We start from the raw sequence: 21,916 nt of genomic DNA, 5'->3' as shown, positions 1-21,916 counted from the left end.
CAACGAACTGTGAGAAATCGCGGAGAGGAGAAGGGGAGAAGGGGAGAAGTGGAGAATTCGTGAAGGTTTGGACAATTCTTAGTTCATATGAGTCATTTGCCAATGTGGAATATAATATTGATACATGTATTTATTTTTCTTTTGGTCAATGTGTATGAGTTTGTGCAACACGCACCATACCACATCAAAAATTGTGTTTAAAATGTGGGTTTGATGGCTTCAAGGGTCAGGATGACAAAAAGGGTAAGTAGATGTGTCCATAATACAAGCAGACACAAGTACAAGAACCATTTCGCCTTTAGCTTTTAGCACAATCTCTATACTATAATAATATATATCCATGTTTATCAATATTATCCCTTGGATAACTCATTTTTACTCGTTTAAAATATGAAGCAAGTTCTGCATTTGACCCATTTTTATTTAACATTTGATCGACTTATATTCAACTTAACTGTTAATCACTCCTAATTCATACCAAAAGTTCTTCACGAACTTGCTTCATCCAAATTCGTTCAAGCATCATCATATTGCTTTTCTAATTGAAACCAAAAGGAATGCTGACAGAATTAGAAATACAACGAATGGAAAATCTAGTTATATGTCATCTTCCTTTATTCTGACTTAAACATCCCAAAGCAGCTGATACAGGTAAAAGATTTTGTGTACCATAGTCTACAGTATCCATAGATAACCAAAAATGGGTCTTCATCAGTTTTCTACCTCACAAATAAACATCTGAATGTACATCAATTAATTAGAAGAGAAGCTGTAACAAAAACTTACAGAAGAACTAATCCTTATACCCATACTAACCGTCTTGGCACTCTATCAAGCATTTGTTTGATTCTTGTAACAAAGAAAATGTAGAAGTCAAAGACACTAGCATCTACGGGTCTGTTATGATGAATTTGTGATTTCTAGGTTGATTTCAATCTAGAGGTTATTAGAGAAATTTATAAACAAATCGGTAACATATAAATTAAGTTTTTACATTATCGACGAAAATGGATATTTACAACTGATGCCTGCAGAAACAAGGTTTGTTGAACAGAAAGTGCAAGGGGTAATATTGGGTGGAAGAGGAAGGAACAGATCTTCTTAGTTCGCCCATCTGTGCTGCCAGCTTCAGGTCCTGATAGTAAATGTACTTTAATAATAAGCAGCATAAGAAAACAAGCCAAGTTTTACCACCAGAAGATGAAGCATGTCAACAATTATAAATAAAAAAGTCCGTACCTGGCTTCATTTTGAATTTCAGGATATTGGGTTGTCTTCTAGAAATGAATTTGATTGGATGGTCAGTAGACTGTCTATGGCGGTCAATAGCTGAAATAAGCTGCAATAGAAGGCTAATAAGGAATTTAAACCGCTCACAAGAAAATTTCCAAACTTATATATAGAATTAACACTTATATATTGCAATTAAGCAAAAAAATACACATTGCGGTATGGATGAGAGGGCTGAGTAGATCCAACAAATTGCTGCAAAGAAATTGCACGCTCTGAAAAAATTCTGAAGTATCAGAATGATACAAAACAAGATTGTACATGAAGGACTAACAGTAATCTAATTGGAAATTATTCTCAAAATGGTTGCAATATTAATATATCTGCAGTTAGATCTGAAATTTGCAAAGAAACAAAAATACCCTCCTATCAACTTGCTCAAAATGACCAAATATCATCCACTGTTGCAGAAAATAAGCCTAGATGATTCGGCTTATTGTTAGATATAAGATGAAATGTTCATCCACTAAGGATAACTCTCTCAACCCAGACTATGTTATCAAATGGCACGTTACTACTCGGCTTTTCTCGCCTGTATTTAGTTCAGCTTAGTTTTGGTGAAAATTAAGCTAGTCTCTATTAAAACTAGGACTAGGTTGAGCCGGCTTGGTTGGCTTGTTTTGATCATGCTTTAAAACAAAAATTAATCCATTAATCTTAGTCAAGTTAGCAAGATGTTAATTCAATAATTATTATTTACTATTAACAAATTTATTTTGTACTCCTTTAAAAAAATTTATGTAATTATTTTTTTAGACATCATTACTAAAAATATTTTATGGGTAGTGAAAAATGTTATTAAATATTTTAAGTTCAAGAACTCAAAAATTAAAGAAAATTAATATTGTACAGATTTCTTGAATGTATTGTGATTTTTATATTATTTTTTTCTGAATATTCTATTCTATGTTTAATATAAAATTACCTTCATTTAAATTTAAGGTCTAACTTAAACTAATAACACATAGAATTCAATCACACTTGAATGCGATAACCAAATTATACATATAATTCAATCACACTTGAATGCAATAACCAAATTATACTACAGGGTCATTTGCAAGGATGCATTAGAAAAAAAAAATAAGACATTAGTTTTATGCATTACTAATACCTTCTTTTTTTTGTACATCTTTTTGGTATCATGCTATGTATAACTGATAGATGACGAACAATGGTATTAGCAATGTGAGGATTTTTAGTGCATGCATTAGCATGGTTAAAGACACAATTGCCCTTAGTGTTCCCACGTCCTTCCCACACATTTGTGGAGGGTGTTTTTGTAAACAAATAATTATTTTCAGATATTATGCAAAGCATGTTATTTACACCAAACCAAACCGTGCATAAGAAATAATCTCCGCATAATGTCAACATATTAATACCAACATTACTAATATACTCTACTCAACACGATTCTTGTACACCTATCAAACGACCCCTAATACTTATTTTTCTTGATTAACCAATTTGTTATAAATTAAATATTTTTTAATGACATAGTAGTATATAGAACTAAACATTGAAGAGTTCACATAGGCTAAGCTCAACTGATCAGGTCGATTGGGCTCGCTAAAGCTCGGCTCGACACCCAATCCTTTGCATCAATGACCCAACTCACTAATGTTTACTGGGTCAATAAGGGCACGGTTATCATGGGATGTAACTGAGCGCAATCAAGTCAAAAACCTTTCATCAGTTGTTTGTCTCTTCCATAGTCTGTTGCATACCCCCTAAACAAAAAAGAACTCTCTTTTTTCCACGATGGAGAAAAATGCATCGATGTGGAAATAGTGATAATATTCATAAAAGGAAAAAGGACCAAACATGCTTACCAACTATTCATAGGCCCTAAATAAATAGAACAATTTTACCCTCCATTTGGATTTGGTCTCAAATTAAAGAGATTGAGAATCAAAGCAAACTTGAATGACTTTTATTCAAACGTAGCATCAACTCAAATACAAGTAAGATATAACTAACTTGACTAATTCTAAGGAATTATTCTAACTTAATATATAACTAAGTTGACTAAATCTAACGATCTACTTTAAAAACTTAATCTAAATCTACCCTAACAACTTGATAAGAATTGATAACAAACTAACAAACTAGTGAGTATGTCAAGACACACCCTCAAGTTAGGTGTGGTGCAACAACGCCTAACTTAATAAACATCGAAGGAAGGCGGGCTTGGGCAGCGGCTTTGTGAGAATGTTTGCAATTTGATCCCCTGCAGGAAGATATTTGACTATTACTCTACCTAAGTTTACACTGTTGCGGAGGTAGTGAAATCTACTGCAATGTGCTTCATCTTAGCGTGGAAGACGGGGGTTTTGCTGAGATATGAAACGCCAATATTATCACAAAAAATGCTTGGTGTTTGCAAGACTTGATATCGCATTTCAATCAAGAACCTACAAGTAAGTTCAGAGAGTGCATTGGCTACCGATTGTATTTTGCTTCAGTAAAGGAACGAGCAGCTGATTGTTGCTTCTTAGAGGACCAACAGGTCGAATTTGGCCCAAGAAGAGTATGCAACCAAATGTGGAGATTCTGTCACAAGGATCACCTGCCCATTTAGCATCAACATAAATATACAGATTACTATCAGAGTGGCTAGAGATTTGCAGACACGACGTTGATGATGCCTTGAGGTATCGCAGCACCATTTTTACTGCATTCAAATGCTCCAAATTTGGAGATTGCATAAGTTGTGATAGTTGATTAACTGCAAAGGAATATCAAGGCGTGTGGCGCGTGAATAATAAGTATTGCAATTTACCAATAGTCGTCGATACAAGGTTGTTTCGGGAGTAGGTGAACCATCGCCTGCTTTGGGTGGTGAGCTTGAGCACATGGGTACATATCCGCATATGAGAGAATCTCAAGTACGTATTTGGATTGTGATAAGACAATCCTATTTGGAACATGTTTAACTTCGATCCCCAAAAAATAGTTGAGTCCACCAAGGTTCTTTAGGGAAAAGTTGTCAGAGAGTTTACATGTGTGACCAAGGTTGGGTAATTTCCACTAATGATGATATTATCAACATACACTATAATATACATCATGACAGTTTCGGATGTGAAAATAAATAGAGAAACATCTGATTCAGAATTAACAAACCCAATTGTAGTCAAGTGAGATTTGAGAGCTTCATATTAGGCACGAGGAGCTTGTTTCATGCCGTAAATGGTCTTTTTGAGACGACAGACATGATTTGGAAAATCAGGGTTGACATAGCCTTTCAGCTGTGCCATGAATACTTTCTCCTATAAGTTACCTTGCAAAAATGCATTATTCACATCAAGTTGCTGAACTTTTCAGTTATTTTGAATTGCAATAGAAAGGACAATTCTGATGGTGGTTGGTTTGACAACCGGATTGAAAGTTTCATGAAAATCCAATCCTGGACATTGTGTGAAACCTTTTGCGACTAATCACGCCTTGTACCTATCAATACAACCATCAGCCTTTTTTTTAATACGAAATAACCACTTACAATCAACAACATTGTTTATCGGGTTCCGAGGTACTAGTTCCCAAGTTTGGTTTCTCATTAAGGCTTTGTAGTCCATATCCGTTGCACTCTTCCATTCAATGTGCTTAACAGCTTGCTTAAAGGTATTTGGAGTGGGAGAAAGGGGAGCCAAGAAGCTGAATTTTTTCTTTGGTGTGAAGATATTATTTTTGGACCTTGTGACAACATCGAATGGTAGAGGGGGCATAATTGCTGGTGGATTCGGTGGATGTTGGTTGTGTGATGGACGATGAGAATCGAGTAATGGGTGAGAGTTGTGGGCTGCTTCATTAAGTAGTGAAGGAGGTTGAGTAGAGATAGGAATCATTGCTGATGAAGTGGACATTGTTGGTAAACTGCCTTTCAATTCTGGACTCTGGTGTGTTTGAATTAGAGGGAACTGTTAAGGTGATAGGAATAGGAGTGATAGGAATAGGAGGTGGAAGAGTTGGAACTAGATTGGAGTCCAAATTTAATTGGATTGCTGGCTGAGTATCCTTACAAACTTGGGACTCTATGATTTCCCATTGTAACTTGGAAAACTTATTTTGCAAGTGTGAGAACATTTGAATGAAAGCAAAAATGTCTTCACAAAATGAACATCACGACTGACGAAAATTTTTGAGTGCACTGGACCAAAGCAGAGGTGTGCATGATGAACAATAAAAAATCCTAATTAGACACAAGGCTGAAACTTATTTTGTGTATATGGCTTAAGCCATGGATAACAAAGACAACCAAAAATTTTCAGTGAAGAGTATTTTGGTGGTTTGCCAAATAATTTCTTATACGGAGAATCATTATTCAGGCCAGGTGTAAGGAGTCTATTTATGAGATAAATTGCATGATGACAGGCAAAGGAACAAAATTCAGATTGTAGTGCGGCTTCATTGAGAAGAGTTCGAGCCGTTTTGACAATGTGACTATGTCGTCGCTCATTATTCAGGCCAGGTATAAGGAGTCTATTTATGAGATAGATTGCATTATGACAGGCAAAGGACCACAATTCAGATGGTAGTGAGGCTTCATTGAGAAGAATTCGAGCCGTTTTGACAATGTGACTATTTCATTGGGGCGCGTAGGGTGGAAAGATCAAATGTTCAATGCCATGGCATTGTAGGTATTGTTTAAGACCTGTGAATTCACCCCCTCCATCAGTATAAAGTGAGACAATTTTGTGTTTAAAATTTTTTTCCACTAAAGCATGAAAGTTTGCAAAAATTGAAGCGATTTCATTTTTATTTTTGATTGTATACAACCAAGTATATTTGGTGTAATGATCAACAAAAATGCAGTAATACAACTTTTTATCAATGGATAACATGAGTGATGGACCCCATAAATCACTAAACAAAGTTTGAAGTGGTGCATTACTATTTTAAGTGAGTCGTTGAAATGGCAAATGATGAGCTTTATTTGATGAGCACGAATTACAAAATGAAACTTTTCTTTTGTGGTAAAGGGAAGTGAACTTATTAAGTACTAAGTCTAAGATTTTCAGATGAGGGTGACCCAAGCGACGATGCCAGAGTTGAGGGGAATCTTTGGTGGAGGTGAAGTTGGCGGAAGGTGACACATGATCCCTCTGGGCCACTCATAGAGTCCATGTTTATTCTGGCCTTCTACCAGCAATCTCCGAGTTTTGAGATCCTTCACAAGAGTGGAAAAAATTTGATTGAGGTCAGATTGTCAGTGCAAAACATAGCAACAGATATAAGGTTTTTTTTTATAGCTGGAGCACAGAGTTAGAGAGCACAAAATTGGAATTAGAAGCCTTAAGTTGAGTTAAACCAGTGTGAGTAATGGGAATAGTTTTACCATCACCCATGGAAACTTCCTCATTGTCGGATTATTCTTCAAGATTATTTGACTCTGTTTTGACATGATGGGTTGCTCCAGAGTCAAGGATCCAAAGAGATGCATCTGAGTGATGATTTGAAACAAAGTTGACCTTAGCTTCAAAGTGGTTGTGCGATTTTGAGCGACACACATCAGCTGTGGGACCGATCTTTTGACAAAGTTGGCACTTTACCGCTTGCCTGGGTAGTCTCCCATTCTATTGATTTCGAGGAACCGCCTGTCGTGGGGGTTGTGGTCTTGAAGACTGATTTGGGAAGCGACAATTATTCTTCTAATGTTGGGGTTGGAAGTTGGTCTTTTGTACAACTGCAGCCACGATGATGGAGGATGACCTGTAAATGTCTTAATGTTTGAGGAAGAGTTCATGGTCCATGAGTTTTCTGGAATAGCTCCTCAAAGCTTAAGGTTGTGTCGCGCGCTCTTATAGCAACAGTGATTTCATGGTACTCATTACCTAGGCCACTCAATCTTTACTGCTAGCTCATTATCAGCCACCGGAGAACCTACTACTCTGAGAGCATCAGCAATCGATCTGATCTCCTATAGGTAAGTAGCAACCGTCTTGGAGGCCTTTTTCATGTTTTGCAACTGACCTCGCAAGCTGAAGATGCGAGTGTGACTCTTATTGGCAAAAGATGTGTGAAGGATATCCCAAGTTATTTTTGCGGAAGCGGAAGCTGCAATAGTGGGAGCAATGGTGGTTTCAACGGATGTCATCATTGCCTATTGAATTAGTTGGTCTTGGCAAAACCACAACTCATATTCAAAATTGGAGATGGTACTATCAGTTTGTGTGATAGTGGTTGGCAAAGCAGATTTGTTACCAGTGAGATGCCCAAGGAGCTTGTGTCCATTGAGTAGCATCACCTCGCTTTCCAGGTTGCGAAATTGAGGTTACCTTGAGTTTGATCGGTAATTGGGCAGCTGGATTAAATTGTACCACATGAGTGGTAGTCGGAACTGCAGCAGCACTTTCAGTGGTGGTAGCAAGAATAACCATGTTTGGACGCAAAGAGAGGGGAAAAAAATTGGATCGAACTCGTCAGAGTTTTAGAGGGGCTCTGATACCATAAAGAGATTGAGAATCAAAGCAAACTTGAATGTCTTTTATTCAAACATAGCATCAACTTAAATACAAGTAAGATGTAACTAACTTGACTAATTCTTAGGAACTATTCTAACAACTTAATATATAAATAAGTTGACTAAATCTAAGGAATTACTTTAACAACTTAATCTAAATCTACTCTAACAACTTGATAACTTGATAAGAATTGATAACAAACTAACAAACTAGTGAGTATGTCAACACAAATATGCTTTTAACGTTAAAGAAAACACTCAATTTGCCTCTCCAAACTAATGATTCACATTTTTTCAATCAGCCATTTCATTGAAGTCAATGGTTTATTTGACTTCTATTTTCTAGAATGACGGGAGGAAGAAAAAGAGTCGAGGAGAAGAAAAAAGAATATGTAGAAGTTATATTTTCTTAAGAAATACACATAAAAAAGGGATGAGCAATATTTCCCTAATCATTCCTTTTTGCTCAACCGATGACTAATAATTGTCTCTTTGAAGATCATTACTTCTGTGTCACAATTGCGATCATACGCACAAATTTAGTTCAACAAATATAAAATTGATACATTTACCAATTTTTTTCTTTTTTGACATGACAAAATTGCAATTTCTTCAGCACGATCAAAAACTTTTGTGAAGTGTACTTCAAATTTCTTCATTTACTTTAAGTTATATATCACATCTTTGAGAATTTTCAATTCGATATTCAGAAATTGAAGACTATTTATTCTCTCTTTAAGATCTCCAATTTGCTGAATGTGTTGTATTTTAATTTGTTAAACATCATGAGGGTAAAGATTTTTTTAATGGGGGGAAGACAGAATCATGATGAGAAATTAGATCTATCCCAAGTTTTTACGGTTTGTATAATTGCTTTGAGCAATTGTCTTTACAAGAACATTTAAGCATTAAGATTATTATCTTTCAAGGTAGCACTCTCTTTTTTAATAAATATAATATTATTTTTTGTTAACTTGGACTTAAATATAATCTGTTTTAAAAATAAAATATTTAAGGTCTGTTAATTTTGATAGGCAAATTGGAGCAAGTTCATCCGCAATGAGGGCAATTTAGGACCAAATTTATACGGACAGCAAATTAGTTCTTTTTCCAATAGTTGAGGAGCAAATCTGAGTCAGTCCACCAATGATAAGGGCAAGGGCATAGTAAGGATCAAATTCAAATGGAGGGCAATATTGTTCTATTTTCCATAGTTGAGCACTTTAGGGCTTTTGGCCTTTTTTCCTTCATAAAATAAACAGATTTTTTTCCTTGCTAGAGGGAATGATCAAATTGACTGAGCATATTAAACACCAAAACCAAAAGTTTCTTTCTATATAAAGGAAATGGGTAATAATGAAGAGAAATTCATACAAAACCAAATTAAAGGGTCAAGAGGGAACTATACCCACCAAATCTAAAGAAAATTCTCTTCATAGGGAAGTGTGTTTGGAGGTGCTACGAAGCAAAAAGCTGCACTTTCCAACGAAGGGAGAAAGCATTATAAGCATAAAGTGAGAATTCACTCAACAACCAAACAAGAAACATTTTCTTTTCTTTTCCTTTTTTTTTATATAGAGGCATGAAAAGTGAAGAAATACTTGCCAAACTAAACCAAAGAGGACTATTACTTACACATTGCTGTGTGTAAAACTGTAGAGAGAATTTAAGGGAGGGTTGGGGGGAGAAGATAAATATACCGACCAAACAAAACAAAAAACTTAATTTTCTTAAAGAGCACAGCTTGTTTTCTTCCCTTTACACGGAGAACGTATATGGAAGTAGGGTGGCAAATGGTTGGATTGGATCGGATTGAGCAAAAATGGTTTGGGTTACAATCTACCCAAATTGGATATGGGTAAATACGGATTTGGTCAAATATGGTTTAGGTAAATCCCCCCCCCCCCCCCCGGGCATCCTCCAATCCCCAACCACTCCCCCCCCCCCCTCTCGCCCCTCCACCAACTAATCCCCAAATTGTTTTGTTTTCCAAAAACAAAAAAATGTTTTTTAAAAAAAAAAAAATTACTCCCAACCCCCCTCTCCACATTCCACCAATCTACCCATTTTTTTTTGTTTTCCAAAAACTAAAAAAAAATTACCCCCCATTCCACCAACCGACCCCTACATTTTTTTGTTTTTCCAAAAATAAAAAAACAAAAAAAAATTGCCCTCATCCCACCAACCTACCCTTAATTTCCAAAAAGAAAAAAATCTATTTGTTCAACTAAGAAATTCTACTTTTTCCAAAAAAAAAAATATTACCCTAAAACTCTAGCCCTTAACCTAAAATTTGATTTAGTGTTTTTGAAAAAGAAATGGGCAATCCCTACACCCCCACCCCCATCTGCCCCCACCCACAAAAAGAATTAAAAACATATTTTTAATAGAAAAATTTAAAAAGTTCAATTTCTTTAAAAAAAAAAAAATGCCACCACCCCCACCCTAGGACACCTTCCACCCAGATCCAAAAAGGTTAAATAAAAATTTCAATTTTTTTTTGCTCCAAGCCCCACTAACCCCAACCCCAACCCCATTTTTTAAAATTTTATTTTCAAAAATAAATAGTGCAATTAGGGATTTTTTTTATAAGAGATTGATATATGGGTATACAGGATTCTCATGTTAATCGACTTAGTCCATATTTGTATGAGCTTAAATAGGTTGAAAACCATACTAACCCTTTAAGAAAAGGAAAGAAACTATGAGTAATCAATTTAATTTAATATGGGCAAAATGGTTTAATTTCAATTATATGGGCTGAAATTGCCACCTTATGTGGAAGTATAGAGAAACAACCAACCATGCCAAACCCAAAAATACAAACAAAAACAAACTTTTCCTGATTTTCTGAAGGACTAATTTGGGTTACCTGATCCAAACTCTTGGTCAGGTTAATTTCGGTTATGCCCAAATTAACCCATCAATGAATATATCCCTCGTTAACACATTCAAGATGGGATTGTTACAATGTTGTAGGTTAAACTCGACAACCTTGCTCAATGCCTAGCTAAAGAACTGCTTTATACCTCCACTTTGGAGTAGCTTACTTCACCAAGTTCAATACATAGAAAAGAAAAGAAATTCTTTTACCATGCAATACATGCACATCACATATCATAAAAGTTGTTTGAATAATGTAATTCCATTTATCCCTCACACATGGCGGTGATTGCTATCATTTTCAAGAACAAGTGTTGATAACTAATAAAGAACTTTTAAATTGCCCAGTAGCATCTCAGTCTTAAATTTTGAATGTCTCTAACTTGAACTAAGAAAAAGATAAATGCTTAGCTAATTTCCAGGTACTCAAGGAACATTTCACACGTATGCATACGAAGTCTTTCTAATACTTTAACTGCCAAGACCATCATAAGCTCTAGATTCAGGAGTTTCTGCTATAAAATGAACATAAGGAAAAGATATATTTTTCCTGGAAAAGATAGTTTTATGATTATCAGGCAATTGATGCACTATAAACAGTTCATTAGTTATGTATTATGCATAACCTTCCGAGAAACAGAAAATCTGCATGCATCAGGGGTTGACATAGAAATGGTGATCAAAAAGAACCTTGGTGGTTCTATCAAAGACTGTTAGCCACAAACTCTTCCCATTGATCCAGATATGGGGAAGGGCCAACGCATCAAAGTAATATAAGGTTCAGCAATCAACCTAACAAGTTCAAACACGAGAATACACCCCCAAACCAAACAAAAAGAGGTAAGGATTTCATTCATGCAGTTCATTCAGCTAGTCATTACGTCAGAGATTCAACTGAACTATGTCATGATTTTAGTTCCAATTATAGATTTGCTATATAACTTTTGCATAATAAATATAGATTGAATTCTAGAAGCAGACCTTCTCGTCAAACCTGAAGAGAGATTGGTCAAAATATGGGGAAGGACTCTGAGACTGACAACTACAAGGCAAGGAAGCCATCATTTTCTTAACAAACTGCATTTGGAAACAACATGGCATCAGTTTCAAACCACAAAAGCTATTGCATTCCTCATACTAAAAAAATACAAATGAGATACAGCAAAAGAACTTCGGTCATGTTTCTTTCAAAAACAGGTGCGATAAAATTTAGGAAATCAGAATATAAAATAAAAATTAAAAACTCTTCCCCAGTAGTGTTTGGTTGAAAATAAAATTAGGAAAATTGAAGAAGTTATTCAAAAATATTTTTTATCACTTTCTGTAAAAATATTTTTTATAAAATAAGCTAAACAAAAAAAATGCTACTTAAGCACTTCAAAACTCGTCAGTTCAGGAGAACGTTTTATTTTATTTTAATCAAAGTGGGTCTAAACCCTTTATTAAAGAAAAATACAAAAAGCAGAAGAGTTGTTTAAGCCCTGAGCCCAAACCAAATTATTAGAGAAAAAGCTAAAAGAAAATAAAAACAAAACAAAAAGGAAAGAACAAAGCTCAGCTAAGGGAGAAGCTCTAGAAGACTCTCAGAGGAGAACATTACTTGAGAGAAATTGGTTGCTTTGTTCTTTGTACACCTTAGTTGCTCGAGGGCGTGGATGTTGTTTGAGTGTGAGGACATGAAGTTCATATGTAATGAACTTTTGGATGAAACGTGAAAATGGTCGCTGAACAGCTCGAACAAGAAATAAAGCTCATCGGCTGAGTTCTGAAGGATACGAAAACAGTTAATGCTGATAGACATTGCATGACAGGAAGTACAACACTTGCATTAAGCCTCAGATATACCTGATAAAATGCAACAATTTCAGTAGTCTCCATATTGTAAACAGCAAAAAAAGAAGGATGGATGTCAGCATTTCGGGATACCTGCAGATTCAACAATATTCAGCATGCATGGGTGTCAGGCTATTCCCATAGAGCGCAAAAGCTTCAAACTAAATAGTACAAGAGATATCAGACCACCAAAATAACAGAAATAAACAGATTCTATATACGGCTATGCAACATTAATTGGATTAGAACTTTGGTAACACGTTGTCGTGACAACTTATATTGGCTTGCATCAAAAAGAAACTCTAAACAAATTTAGAGGGCAAGATGATCTTATATATATAGTTACAGTTGAACTCAAAAGTAGCTCCTCTTATTGAATGAGAAAAAGGGGCTTCAACTACAAACTCATCTATGCTAAACCTTAATAATATTAATTGATTTCATACAGGTAAAATATAATGATCCAGACCAGCAATATGTATGTTCTACAAAATAAAGCAAATAACGAAAGAGTTTCATGCAGCGACTCTATAACTACTAGTCAAGCTATACCCACTGAGACAAGTTGAATGACTTAGTGCCATGCGTTTTAAGATAAGAGTTATGCAACAACGAAGTCGGATACTGCTTATGTGTGCATTTTTTTAAAAAAGAATCATCATATGAACAACTCTGAACCGCAATTCTTCCTCTTTTTTTTGGGGGTACCATTCAAACATCACACTTATTGTTTCTATATCAAGTGAACTCACCAGAATCACATAATGGACGAGTAGAATAAATGACCAGACCACAATACAAATATCATAGAGCAAAAAAGGAAATCTCACCCCACCATCAACACTGCCAAACTTGATCAACAGGTGATGTCGGTCCAAAAACTGCACCTGCTCATATTGCAGTCAAGAAGTAGCAAGATGTTCAATGATTCGGAAAATGAATCACGCCCTGGAAATGTACAGTAGGTACCAGATGCAACTGAATATGTCCAGTTTTTCTGGAAGGCAGAGCATCTGGGTCATAAAAAATATGAAAACTGAAGTTAAAGCGCTACCTTCCAGATAATCAAGTCAATGTAATCTTGAAAGTGGAAGTAAAACTTCTTCTTCAGGCACTGCACTCTCTGATTAAAAAAGAGAAACCAGAGTCAGGAAACGAGATTGTTTTAACCTTCTTGCAGTCCTAAAAGTGTGCACAACCTGACTTACAATTTAGCTTTCTAATTGACAGTTATCATTCTTGTAACACCTTTGTTTCTAACCATCACCTTTGTCCCTAGAAGTAGAAGTATTGTTATCATGTTGATATTGTCCATTTAACCCATATACCCATATAAGATTGTACTTGAAAGTTTGTAGAAACTTTGCATACAAACTTTTCTACCTTAGAAAGGAGTTCGATAGTGTATGGATCAGATCTGTTTACTATCCTAGATGGATAGAAGTTTTATTGCTATGTTAACCTAGAAAAGAAACAAGGTAAAATTATGAATTATTCAATGGGCAACTTATAGTTCTCAAGATGTAGTAGTGGCGAGATGGGAGGATAAAGAAATTAGAGAGAAGGGTCAAATTTGCCCTTGAACTTTGCAAAGTTCAAATTTACCCTCCATTTAAAAAAGTTAATCCTTTGATTGCGGGACATGTGACATCAACGGGTGCTAAACTTCCGCAACTAGAAAACAAGGGCAAATTTTGCCTATTTTAGTAACAAGGGGGGGGGGGGCATATTTGACCCCCAATTATTAACGTAGGCAAATCTGGTCCAGCCCAATTTGCTCCATCTCGAAACATTTCAGGAGCATATTGACCCATTTCCCAATATTTAATTTAAATGCATGATAAGATAAATTTAGCTTATTGGTTCGATTATAAGATTTCTACGATATATACATTCTACATTCAACTGAACTAATTATGATCCTTTTCCTCTCAATTTTTCCGCACCATTATACATACCTTGATTAAAAAAACACAAAAAGTAACTCGATAAATTTTGATTCAAATAATTCACAGAAGGAAATCTGTAATTATTCCTTTTTGGAGGTAGCCAGCATACCCTTAATGCTGAAGAATTCAACCTTACCAGCTTCAAAAAAAAAAGATCCAAATAATTCATAGGTACTGAAAACAATTTACTCAAGAAGAGAGGGAAAAGGCAAGTGTTTTGGAAGAAGAATATTATTTATGACATGGATGATTTTTTGCATCGTGAGAATTCTAGAGCATGATAATTTGGTCTTATAAATTTGTCTTTGTTATCATTTTCCTCCCCCTATATCTTTTAATTTTTTTTTCTCTTTTTCCCTTTATCACTTTCCTAATGACAGAAACAATGATCATACAATTTTCTGTGTAAAATTTGAATTGATGGATTCAGAAATCGAGAGTGACTTTACTTCTGATTAACTGTCTAACCAAGGATACTAAAATTCATGGAGGATACAAGATGACATCAGAGACATTAAGGCCTGTTCGGAAAGCCACCGTAATTACACTTTTCAATTCACATGGGGAGGCTGTGAATTGCTGATAATTACAAGGTGTAATTACAAACTGTTTACTTTTTAATTATTCCTTTTATTTCTACTTCTATTTTTTCGTTTCAATGTATTTTTTATTTTTATTATTTTAAATTCCTTATAAATCTTTATAATTATAATGTTTTCTAGAAATTTATGTTTTTTATTTTATATTATTTATATTCCATTTCCTTCTCATTCTCAACCTTTACTTCATGTGATTCCATACAATTTTTCATACTATCTAAAAAAAGTTCATTAGTATAATTTTGTTAGTATTCTAATTTTTAAATTAAAGTAGAATTCCTTTTTGAGTAAAGAGGATGGGCAAGAGCAAACAATATTTTGGAAATTGCGCCTGGCCGCTACATGTGGCGTCATAATTAACACTTTCCCTAGCACGGTGGTGGGGAAACCTTAAGCGAGACCCGAAGGGGGTGAGTTATCAACACATGAACACCACTAGTGCTGAACTAAAAGACAGTATCTAGGGAAGCATGCTTCTGCAAATCCCCTCGTTAGCATGGGAGATAAATGTTTGGGGTCATAAAAAGACAAAGTATGATTAACTGTTGTGTAAAGTCAACACACTAGCTCCCTATTTACATTTCTCAAATTGTATAAAATGAAAGGACTACACTTGAGGTAAATAACTCAAAGGTTCATTCCAACCAACTTTAACTAAGTTCTAGATAGACATCACATTATTTCAACATCAGTTACAACAACTCCATTATCCCCAACAGCTTAACCTAATAAAACTGAACTACAAAGCATTAAATTGTGTCAAAAGTTATCCAATATTTACAGGGTGCAACATTTTAGTGTGATGGCACAAGAACCGCTACCAGTTGAGGATTGAAGTGCCCCTTGGGAAAATCCGATATCGAAATAGGAGGGGAAAGTTTAGGACCATACGTGGTGGAACCAGGAATTCAACTCTTGAGGTGTCTTTTGGGTTAAAATTGAAAGGGACACTACTGTGAGGCACAAAATTTGAGCCGCAGCGAAGAATACTAGACAGTTAGGCTTGGACCGCTACAAGTAGTATGAGAACCTAAGGGGGGTTAAGTGTAACAGCCACGAACCGCAAGCGATTGAAATCCAAGGTGGGTTCATTGTGAAGCTTACCTTGAGCTAATTCCACATTGGAATAGCAGGGAAAAGTTGGGGACCATAGAGGGGTGAGTTCAGGATTCAACTGTCAAGGTGCCTTTTGGGTTAAAGACCAAGGAGACTAGGCCCAAAAGTCGTGACGTACTGGTAATACCTTTCCAGTTGGCTCTGGGCTGTCACAGTCTTTTTACTACCTCATAAACTAAATCATCCCCCATACAGATAATAGCAATTGAACCCAGGATTACTCGTTCCATCCGAAACACAAAAACGTGTATAGCAACTTCACTTTTCATTTTGCTGTACATGAAAAGATGATTGGCAGTTTCTTCTTGCTCTCCACAAATAAAACACTCATGTCACATGATCTTCTTAAACTATTATAACATGATAGAGCACTAAGACGTCCATTTCACAATGGTTTTCATAAATTATAACATGAGAAAACAATCTCCTATTGATCGAGGTTCCACAAAATAGATAAGATACGTGATTCAGAAAGAGTTATGCTTGATGAATTGCATTTTCTAGCAGGTTTTTTTTCAAACAATATCCTAGATGAATTGCATTTTAGGTTAGAGGCATCAAATAAAGAACTCATTCCTATTTAGCAGTCCAATTCTACTTTAGAAACATTGTTCTCCTCTGAAATGAGCTTTTCAATCTGATATTCTATTTTTAGCAATTAGATACTGTAAAATTCGAAACAAGTGATGATTACAATTATAATATGATTCCAGTTAATCAGAACTACCAAATAAATTTCATCCACAAAAGAGAAACATCCCCAAAAAGAAAATATAAAACCAAAAGTAGTGAGCCTCCATTTGTATGAGGTCAAAATCAGTAAAAGATAGATAAGTAAAATAACATCAAGCTTAAATCAGAATAATCTAATGATTTGCAGCTTTGATGACATAATAAATTACATAGCAATCAAGCAATCAACATACTAACACTCTTAGCACATACGGAAATCAATATTCTCTTACTAACCATGGTTTGGTCAGCTTCATTCCATATACCTCGAAATATATATGAAAGCAGCCGTTGCTTTATACCGCTCAGGAAAGAAGTTTCTGATTGAGGCAGACTATGATGAAAACCATTTCCAACATGATTTACAAGCACCTGATGAAATAGGCTACTGTAAGAGATTATTATGCACAACACCCTTGTCAAATTTCAGATAAGAGAGATACAAAATTTCCACCCTCCTGCTCACCTACCCCAACCCAAAATAAAATAAAATATGAAGAAAGAAATGGCCAAAATCAAATATACATCCTTCAGAATTCTTTCCACATGGTGAGTAATGTTTGGATTTAGGTTGCCTAAAAAGGAACGCTCAAAAGCTTTAAAGAACAACAAACAAGATCTTTCAGACCACTTTGATGTAATCACAAGATAGATATCTTTTTTTTTATAAGTAATGACAAGACAGATATATTGGTGGGAATCACTGTGGAGAGACAATGGAAGTTCAATTTCTAGGATATACCAAAGCTGTGAACATTTAAACAAAAAAGAGGGAAAGAAAACACAATGGCCTTTTGGTTAGTCCTTCGGTGAACTATAACTTTAGTGGAGTTCCTTCCATTTCTCTTAAACTGGCTCACTAATAGGTGTTCCACTCTTTCATATCAGGAAAGTAATATGAAAAGGAACTTTTCTCTAATTCACTTCAGTTTCACGCTGAATAAATCCTGGTACTTTTAAGTCAAAGAAATGATGTTCTGAAAGCAAATATTAAAACATTCATACTCTAAAGTGTAGATGTATTTTCTTTTTGGGTTTTGTAGACTAGAAAATGTTAATACAGTTGATAGGATGACAGATTTTCTCAGAAAACTACAGTAATTGATAAGGAACTGAATTTTATGTAATTTCTAGCACAACCTTGTGCTTCATTTAGACAACCTTACCTCTCTTGAAAAAAAAAGAATGAGAATGGGATGAAATTGAACCCCCACTCCCTCATAGAGCACTCATAGTTACCTGGGAATTGGAATTGAGAAAAAGTTCATCATCTTCACGGCAGAATTCCCCAATTGCTCGTACATCAACAAGATCTCCAGAATCTCTGATCTGAAGGATGTGTATTCTTTGATAACGAAGAGACACTATAGCAAGCAAATCATCATACAAGAAAGCACCAATGCTATGTGCCAAATTAACATAATCATTGTGGAAAACCCTTTCGTCAAGTATAGCTCCATCCACCAACCTAAGTTAATGAAACCAACCACAACAAAAGCAACCAAGATAACTTCAGAGACCAAAACATCATGTTAAGTGCTCACGAAATTAATAGTTGAGACTGATCACACACCTCAAAAGGTGGAAAGTTATTTTTTCAACTGAAGGGACTCCCTGAATTGCCCCTCCAGTAGGAGGTGCATCATGAATTTGTGCAGTTGAAGTTGCAAAGAGTCCAAATTGGTTGCTCTCCATATAGAGAAAGAAATCTTTGCATATAAGTTCCCCACTAGAAGCAAGAGTAACACTGTACAACTGTGTGAAGAAGCTCTCAAACTTTCTAGCTTTCAAAGGAAGATCATGAGTATCACAATCTTCTTCTTTGCAGGAAAATGTCAGCCATGTTGGTCTATAAACAACCAGATCCTGATGGTTTCGGCTGAAACTTACAAAATATAGACCGTCATCCGTGAACTTGCGAAATGAATGGTCGGGACATTCAACATCGTATATGGTATAACTTGGTACAACGTTCTCATAAAATCTTCTGGCACGATGGATCTGCAAAGGGTGCACCAGCATTCTTAGGCAACCATTGTATGCATCAAAGATGCCAACTCTGATCAATTATACCATGGACAATCCGAAGAAAAAGACAGATCTATTTGGTATGGAGAAAATTGATTCTTTTGGAAAATGTTGTACCTTAGAAATTATCTTTTGGATCATGTTATTTGCCTATAAGAATTGGAGACATATAGTATCAATGCAACATGTTGCACAAAGTTTGATGACAACATTTTCACCATATTTTTGTATCTCCGAAGTTTGACAACAATCTCTACGAGTTGATTGAAATAAGTGATATGAAGTAATAGTTTGACCATAAAGGAGGATGAATTTTGCCAATAAGCAGTGAAGAAAGACCCAGACTTGGAAGTCATGTGTGAAAAAAAAAAAAGCAAACTGTGGTTGCAGCTGCAGCAGAGAGAAAAAACCATACTAACCATGGAAGATTGTTGCCTTTTCTCCTTTTAAAAAAAAAAAAGAACCCGGCTTTGTAAGTTTGCTATTCACACTAAGAAGGAGTTCAGTGGATGGTACATAATGAGCAAAAGAAAGGGGAAAAAAAGTAAAAGGAACAAAGGAAAGCGAAAAAAAGAATCAGCATGAATAAGAAGGAAAGAACAAAGGAAACATGGCAGCCAAATTTGGTGTGAGATATTATGGATAATACAAAAAAAAAAGCAAAAAAAGAAAAACATCTTGATTAGGCTTTGTAGCTCAATTGGCAGTTCGCGAAGTTTAACAATTAGTGGTTGGAATGTTGAAATGAAATCAAAATCGGATGGTTGATGGGAAAGTGTTTATGGGTGTAAGGGATACAAGGATGCCTACCAAAGCGAAAAGTAAGTATAATAGAACAGTTATAAGATCATAAATGTTATATGAGATGGAGGTTGAGCTGCTAAAGGGTTCAACACATCCATAAGATGAGGGTTGCGGAGATTAGGATGGACATGCGGTCATACATGATCAAACAAAATTAAAATGGACCACGTTGCAAGGAGGAGCAAGTAGTAAACATTAAAGATAAAATGAGATAAGGTCCATTGAGATGACTTGGACATTTGTTCACGCTTGCTTCGACCTCAAATGCACCAGTGTATCGGTGTGAAATCATGATGAGTTAAATGTGTTAAACTGGGATGAGGTAGACCTAAATTCATATGAAAAGAATTTCTAGAAAGACCTGCAATCGCTTAGTCCATGAAGATTTAGCGAAAGATAGGCTTCATGAAGGAATAAAATCTATATATGTGATTTCAATTAGTTGGGAATATGCATTAGTCCCTATGTACGAAGTAATGAAATATTATGGAACCCAAACAGATCATTTATGGTATTGAGGATCCAACTAGTCGACTTCAACTTATCTGGGACTACAGTATAGTTTTTTTAATTATATGTTTTAGTCTAGTTTATGCATATACTTAGGTCATATGCTTTCTAGGAGTTCTATAATTCTATTAGAGATTTTTTTAATGCATGTTCAGGATACATAAAACTGCTACTACGTATTATTAATGTCGGCCTGAGATGAATTTAAATGGAAAAGTTTGGTATTGATCCCTCCTTAAAATGTTTGTGAGACTTCCTCTTGCTTTCAGCTAATGCACCCAACAACTTTGTAGCCATAGCTGCTCGCTAAAAAGTATATCATAATATTAATGACATTATAAATACATCAGAGTATGAGACTATGGTGCTGGAGAATCTATACATCTCCATGTGGTCCCCTGCCCATAAGAAAGGGGAATGACTTTCTCCCCTATGGCAGAAAAAGAAATTTTCCCAATTTAAGGTAATAATACAAGCACAGGGTTTGCGGAGACAAAATCACCCACTATTGAAAAGGTTAACAAAATCGGAATTTAGTCTTGACAATTGCAACTTGGCAGTTGAATTAAAAACCAAGAGCATAAGTATTAAATTATTTCATAAGAAAAAGTGACAACATAAAGGGTTGAGCTGTTGAATGAAGTTCACAGTAAAGATAAATAAAACAAGAGCGACGAAAAGAAGAGAAGATGAAAAATACGCTGGTGCCAGGAGCAGGGGTGCAAATCTGGCGCTCAAAAAGCCTGGCGGTAACATTGTTAGTTTTGAACATCAGTGCAAAATGTTTCAGCTTTTATATAATTGCTTTCAGCAGCATTAAAATTGTGAATCATACAAAATCGCAGTAGGACTAAATTAGATAATTGATTGAAAAAAGGAGGGCTCAATTAGGATCGATAAAGTCTAAGAGGGAAGAGCTGGGTGTGGTGGCAAAGATTGAGCAGGCACCATTTGGAGCGGCAGAAATGGGGGCAACAAGCACAAAGGGTGTATGAATAGATGGAAGCGTGCTGCTAAGGTATGTTGTTCGGTAACACTCGGGAAAGGCCAAAAGTTTGAGTGGATAAATTCCACTACCAAAAATTAATACTACACATCTACTTTCCACGAATCACTTTTTGGTTTGGGGAATTTTGATTGGAAGATAAGAAACTTTACTTATTCATAACAAGGGAACAAATAACGTCTTCCATTGCAAAGATCATTTTGGGGTTGGGGTATATATTAGATTTTGCTTGCATCAATTATACATAGATTATTTTTATGCATTGTTTAATTTGATATATTAAAAATTAAAATGCATTACATTAAAAAAAATTGTTTATAAAGATATCTTTCACTATTGTGATGGAAAAGATTCTTTTAAAAAAAAGATATTGAGGGGCAATTGAATCTTTAATTAAGTTTATGCATGCATTTAAACCATTGCATTACTAATATCTAGAAATTCATGATACTAACAATACACACATTAATAAACAATAGATTGTATAACTAAAACAAGTATTATGAATACATAGATTGGGAAAGAATATCAAACAAGGTACTACTAATAAACAAGAATGACGCATGCATTATTTTCTTAATACACTCTACCAAATGACCCTTTAATACTTTTCTCACATAATACACTTATAAGACAACCTTTTATACTTTGCAAAAAAAAAACAAATACTTAATAATAAATTGACTATTAAACAACTTAA

General features: G+C 35.2%; 1 protein-coding gene and 1 long non-coding RNA gene across 8 annotated transcripts; both read right to left on the bottom strand.

Annotated features, from left to right (window-relative positions):
* Positions 1 to 691: 691 nt before the first annotated feature.
* On the bottom strand, positions 692 to 21,316 carry DET1 (light-mediated development protein DET1). Of its 7 annotated transcripts, none has more exons than XR_002026620.3 (11): positions 20,911 to 21,316; positions 18,442 to 18,869; positions 18,108 to 18,336; positions 17,106 to 17,240; positions 13,527 to 13,595; positions 13,303 to 13,359; positions 12,485 to 12,565; positions 12,240 to 12,404; positions 11,621 to 11,716; positions 1,240 to 1,352; positions 692 to 1,135 (listed from the first exon to the last, which is right to left on the bottom strand). XR_002026620.3 is itself a non-coding variant. In XM_026028932.2 (11 exons), exons 1-11 carry the CDS (start codon positions 20,980 to 20,982, stop codon positions 996 to 998), a joined length of 1,587 nt encoding a protein of 528 aa, XP_025884717.1. In that variant the 5' UTR covers positions 20,983 to 21,316; the 3' UTR covers positions 692 to 995. The 7 variants fall into 7 exon arrangements, 5 of the variants coding, with proteins under 5 accessions (XP_025884717.1, XP_025884718.1, NP_001234148.1 ...); XM_026028932.2 differs by having other exon boundaries at positions 692 to 1,150; positions 1,240 to 1,339; XM_026028933.2 differs by having other exon boundaries at positions 1,240 to 1,339; positions 11,634 to 11,716; positions 20,911 to 21,285.
* On the bottom strand, positions 6,025 to 7,633 carry LOC112941123 (uncharacterized). The gene is made up of 2 exons (XR_003246160.2): positions 6,632 to 7,633; positions 6,025 to 6,463 (listed from the first exon to the last, which is right to left on the bottom strand). It is a non-coding gene; the product is annotated as an uncharacterized lncRNA (long non-coding RNA).
* Positions 21,317 to 21,916: the final 600 nt, after the last annotated feature.

The sequence above is a fragment of the Solanum lycopersicum genome, chromosome 1 (assembly GCF_036512215.1).
Source record: "Solanum lycopersicum chromosome 1, SLM_r2.1".
Taxonomy (NCBI): Eukaryota; Viridiplantae; Streptophyta; class Magnoliopsida; order Solanales; family Solanaceae; genus Solanum; species Solanum lycopersicum.
The sequence above is the reverse complement of the archived record's forward strand: the minus strand, read 5'-3'. Positions and strand labels throughout refer to the sequence as shown.

Bases quoted from the DNA above. Each gene is read 5' to 3' on its own strand.
- DET1 (XM_026028932.2), bottom strand. From the start codon at position 20,982: ATGTTCAAAACTAACAATGTTACCGCCAGGCTTTTTGAGCGCCAGATT. The intron at 13,596-17,105 runs GTTAGTAAGAGA...TTTTTTAATCAG, and splicing joins ATGAAGCTGACCAAACCATG to AGAGTGCAGTGCCTGAAGAA. The intron at 1,340-11,620 runs GTCTGCTTCTAG...CTTCTATTGCAG, and splicing joins TCTTCAGGTTTGACGAGAAG to CTTATTTCAGCTATTGACCG.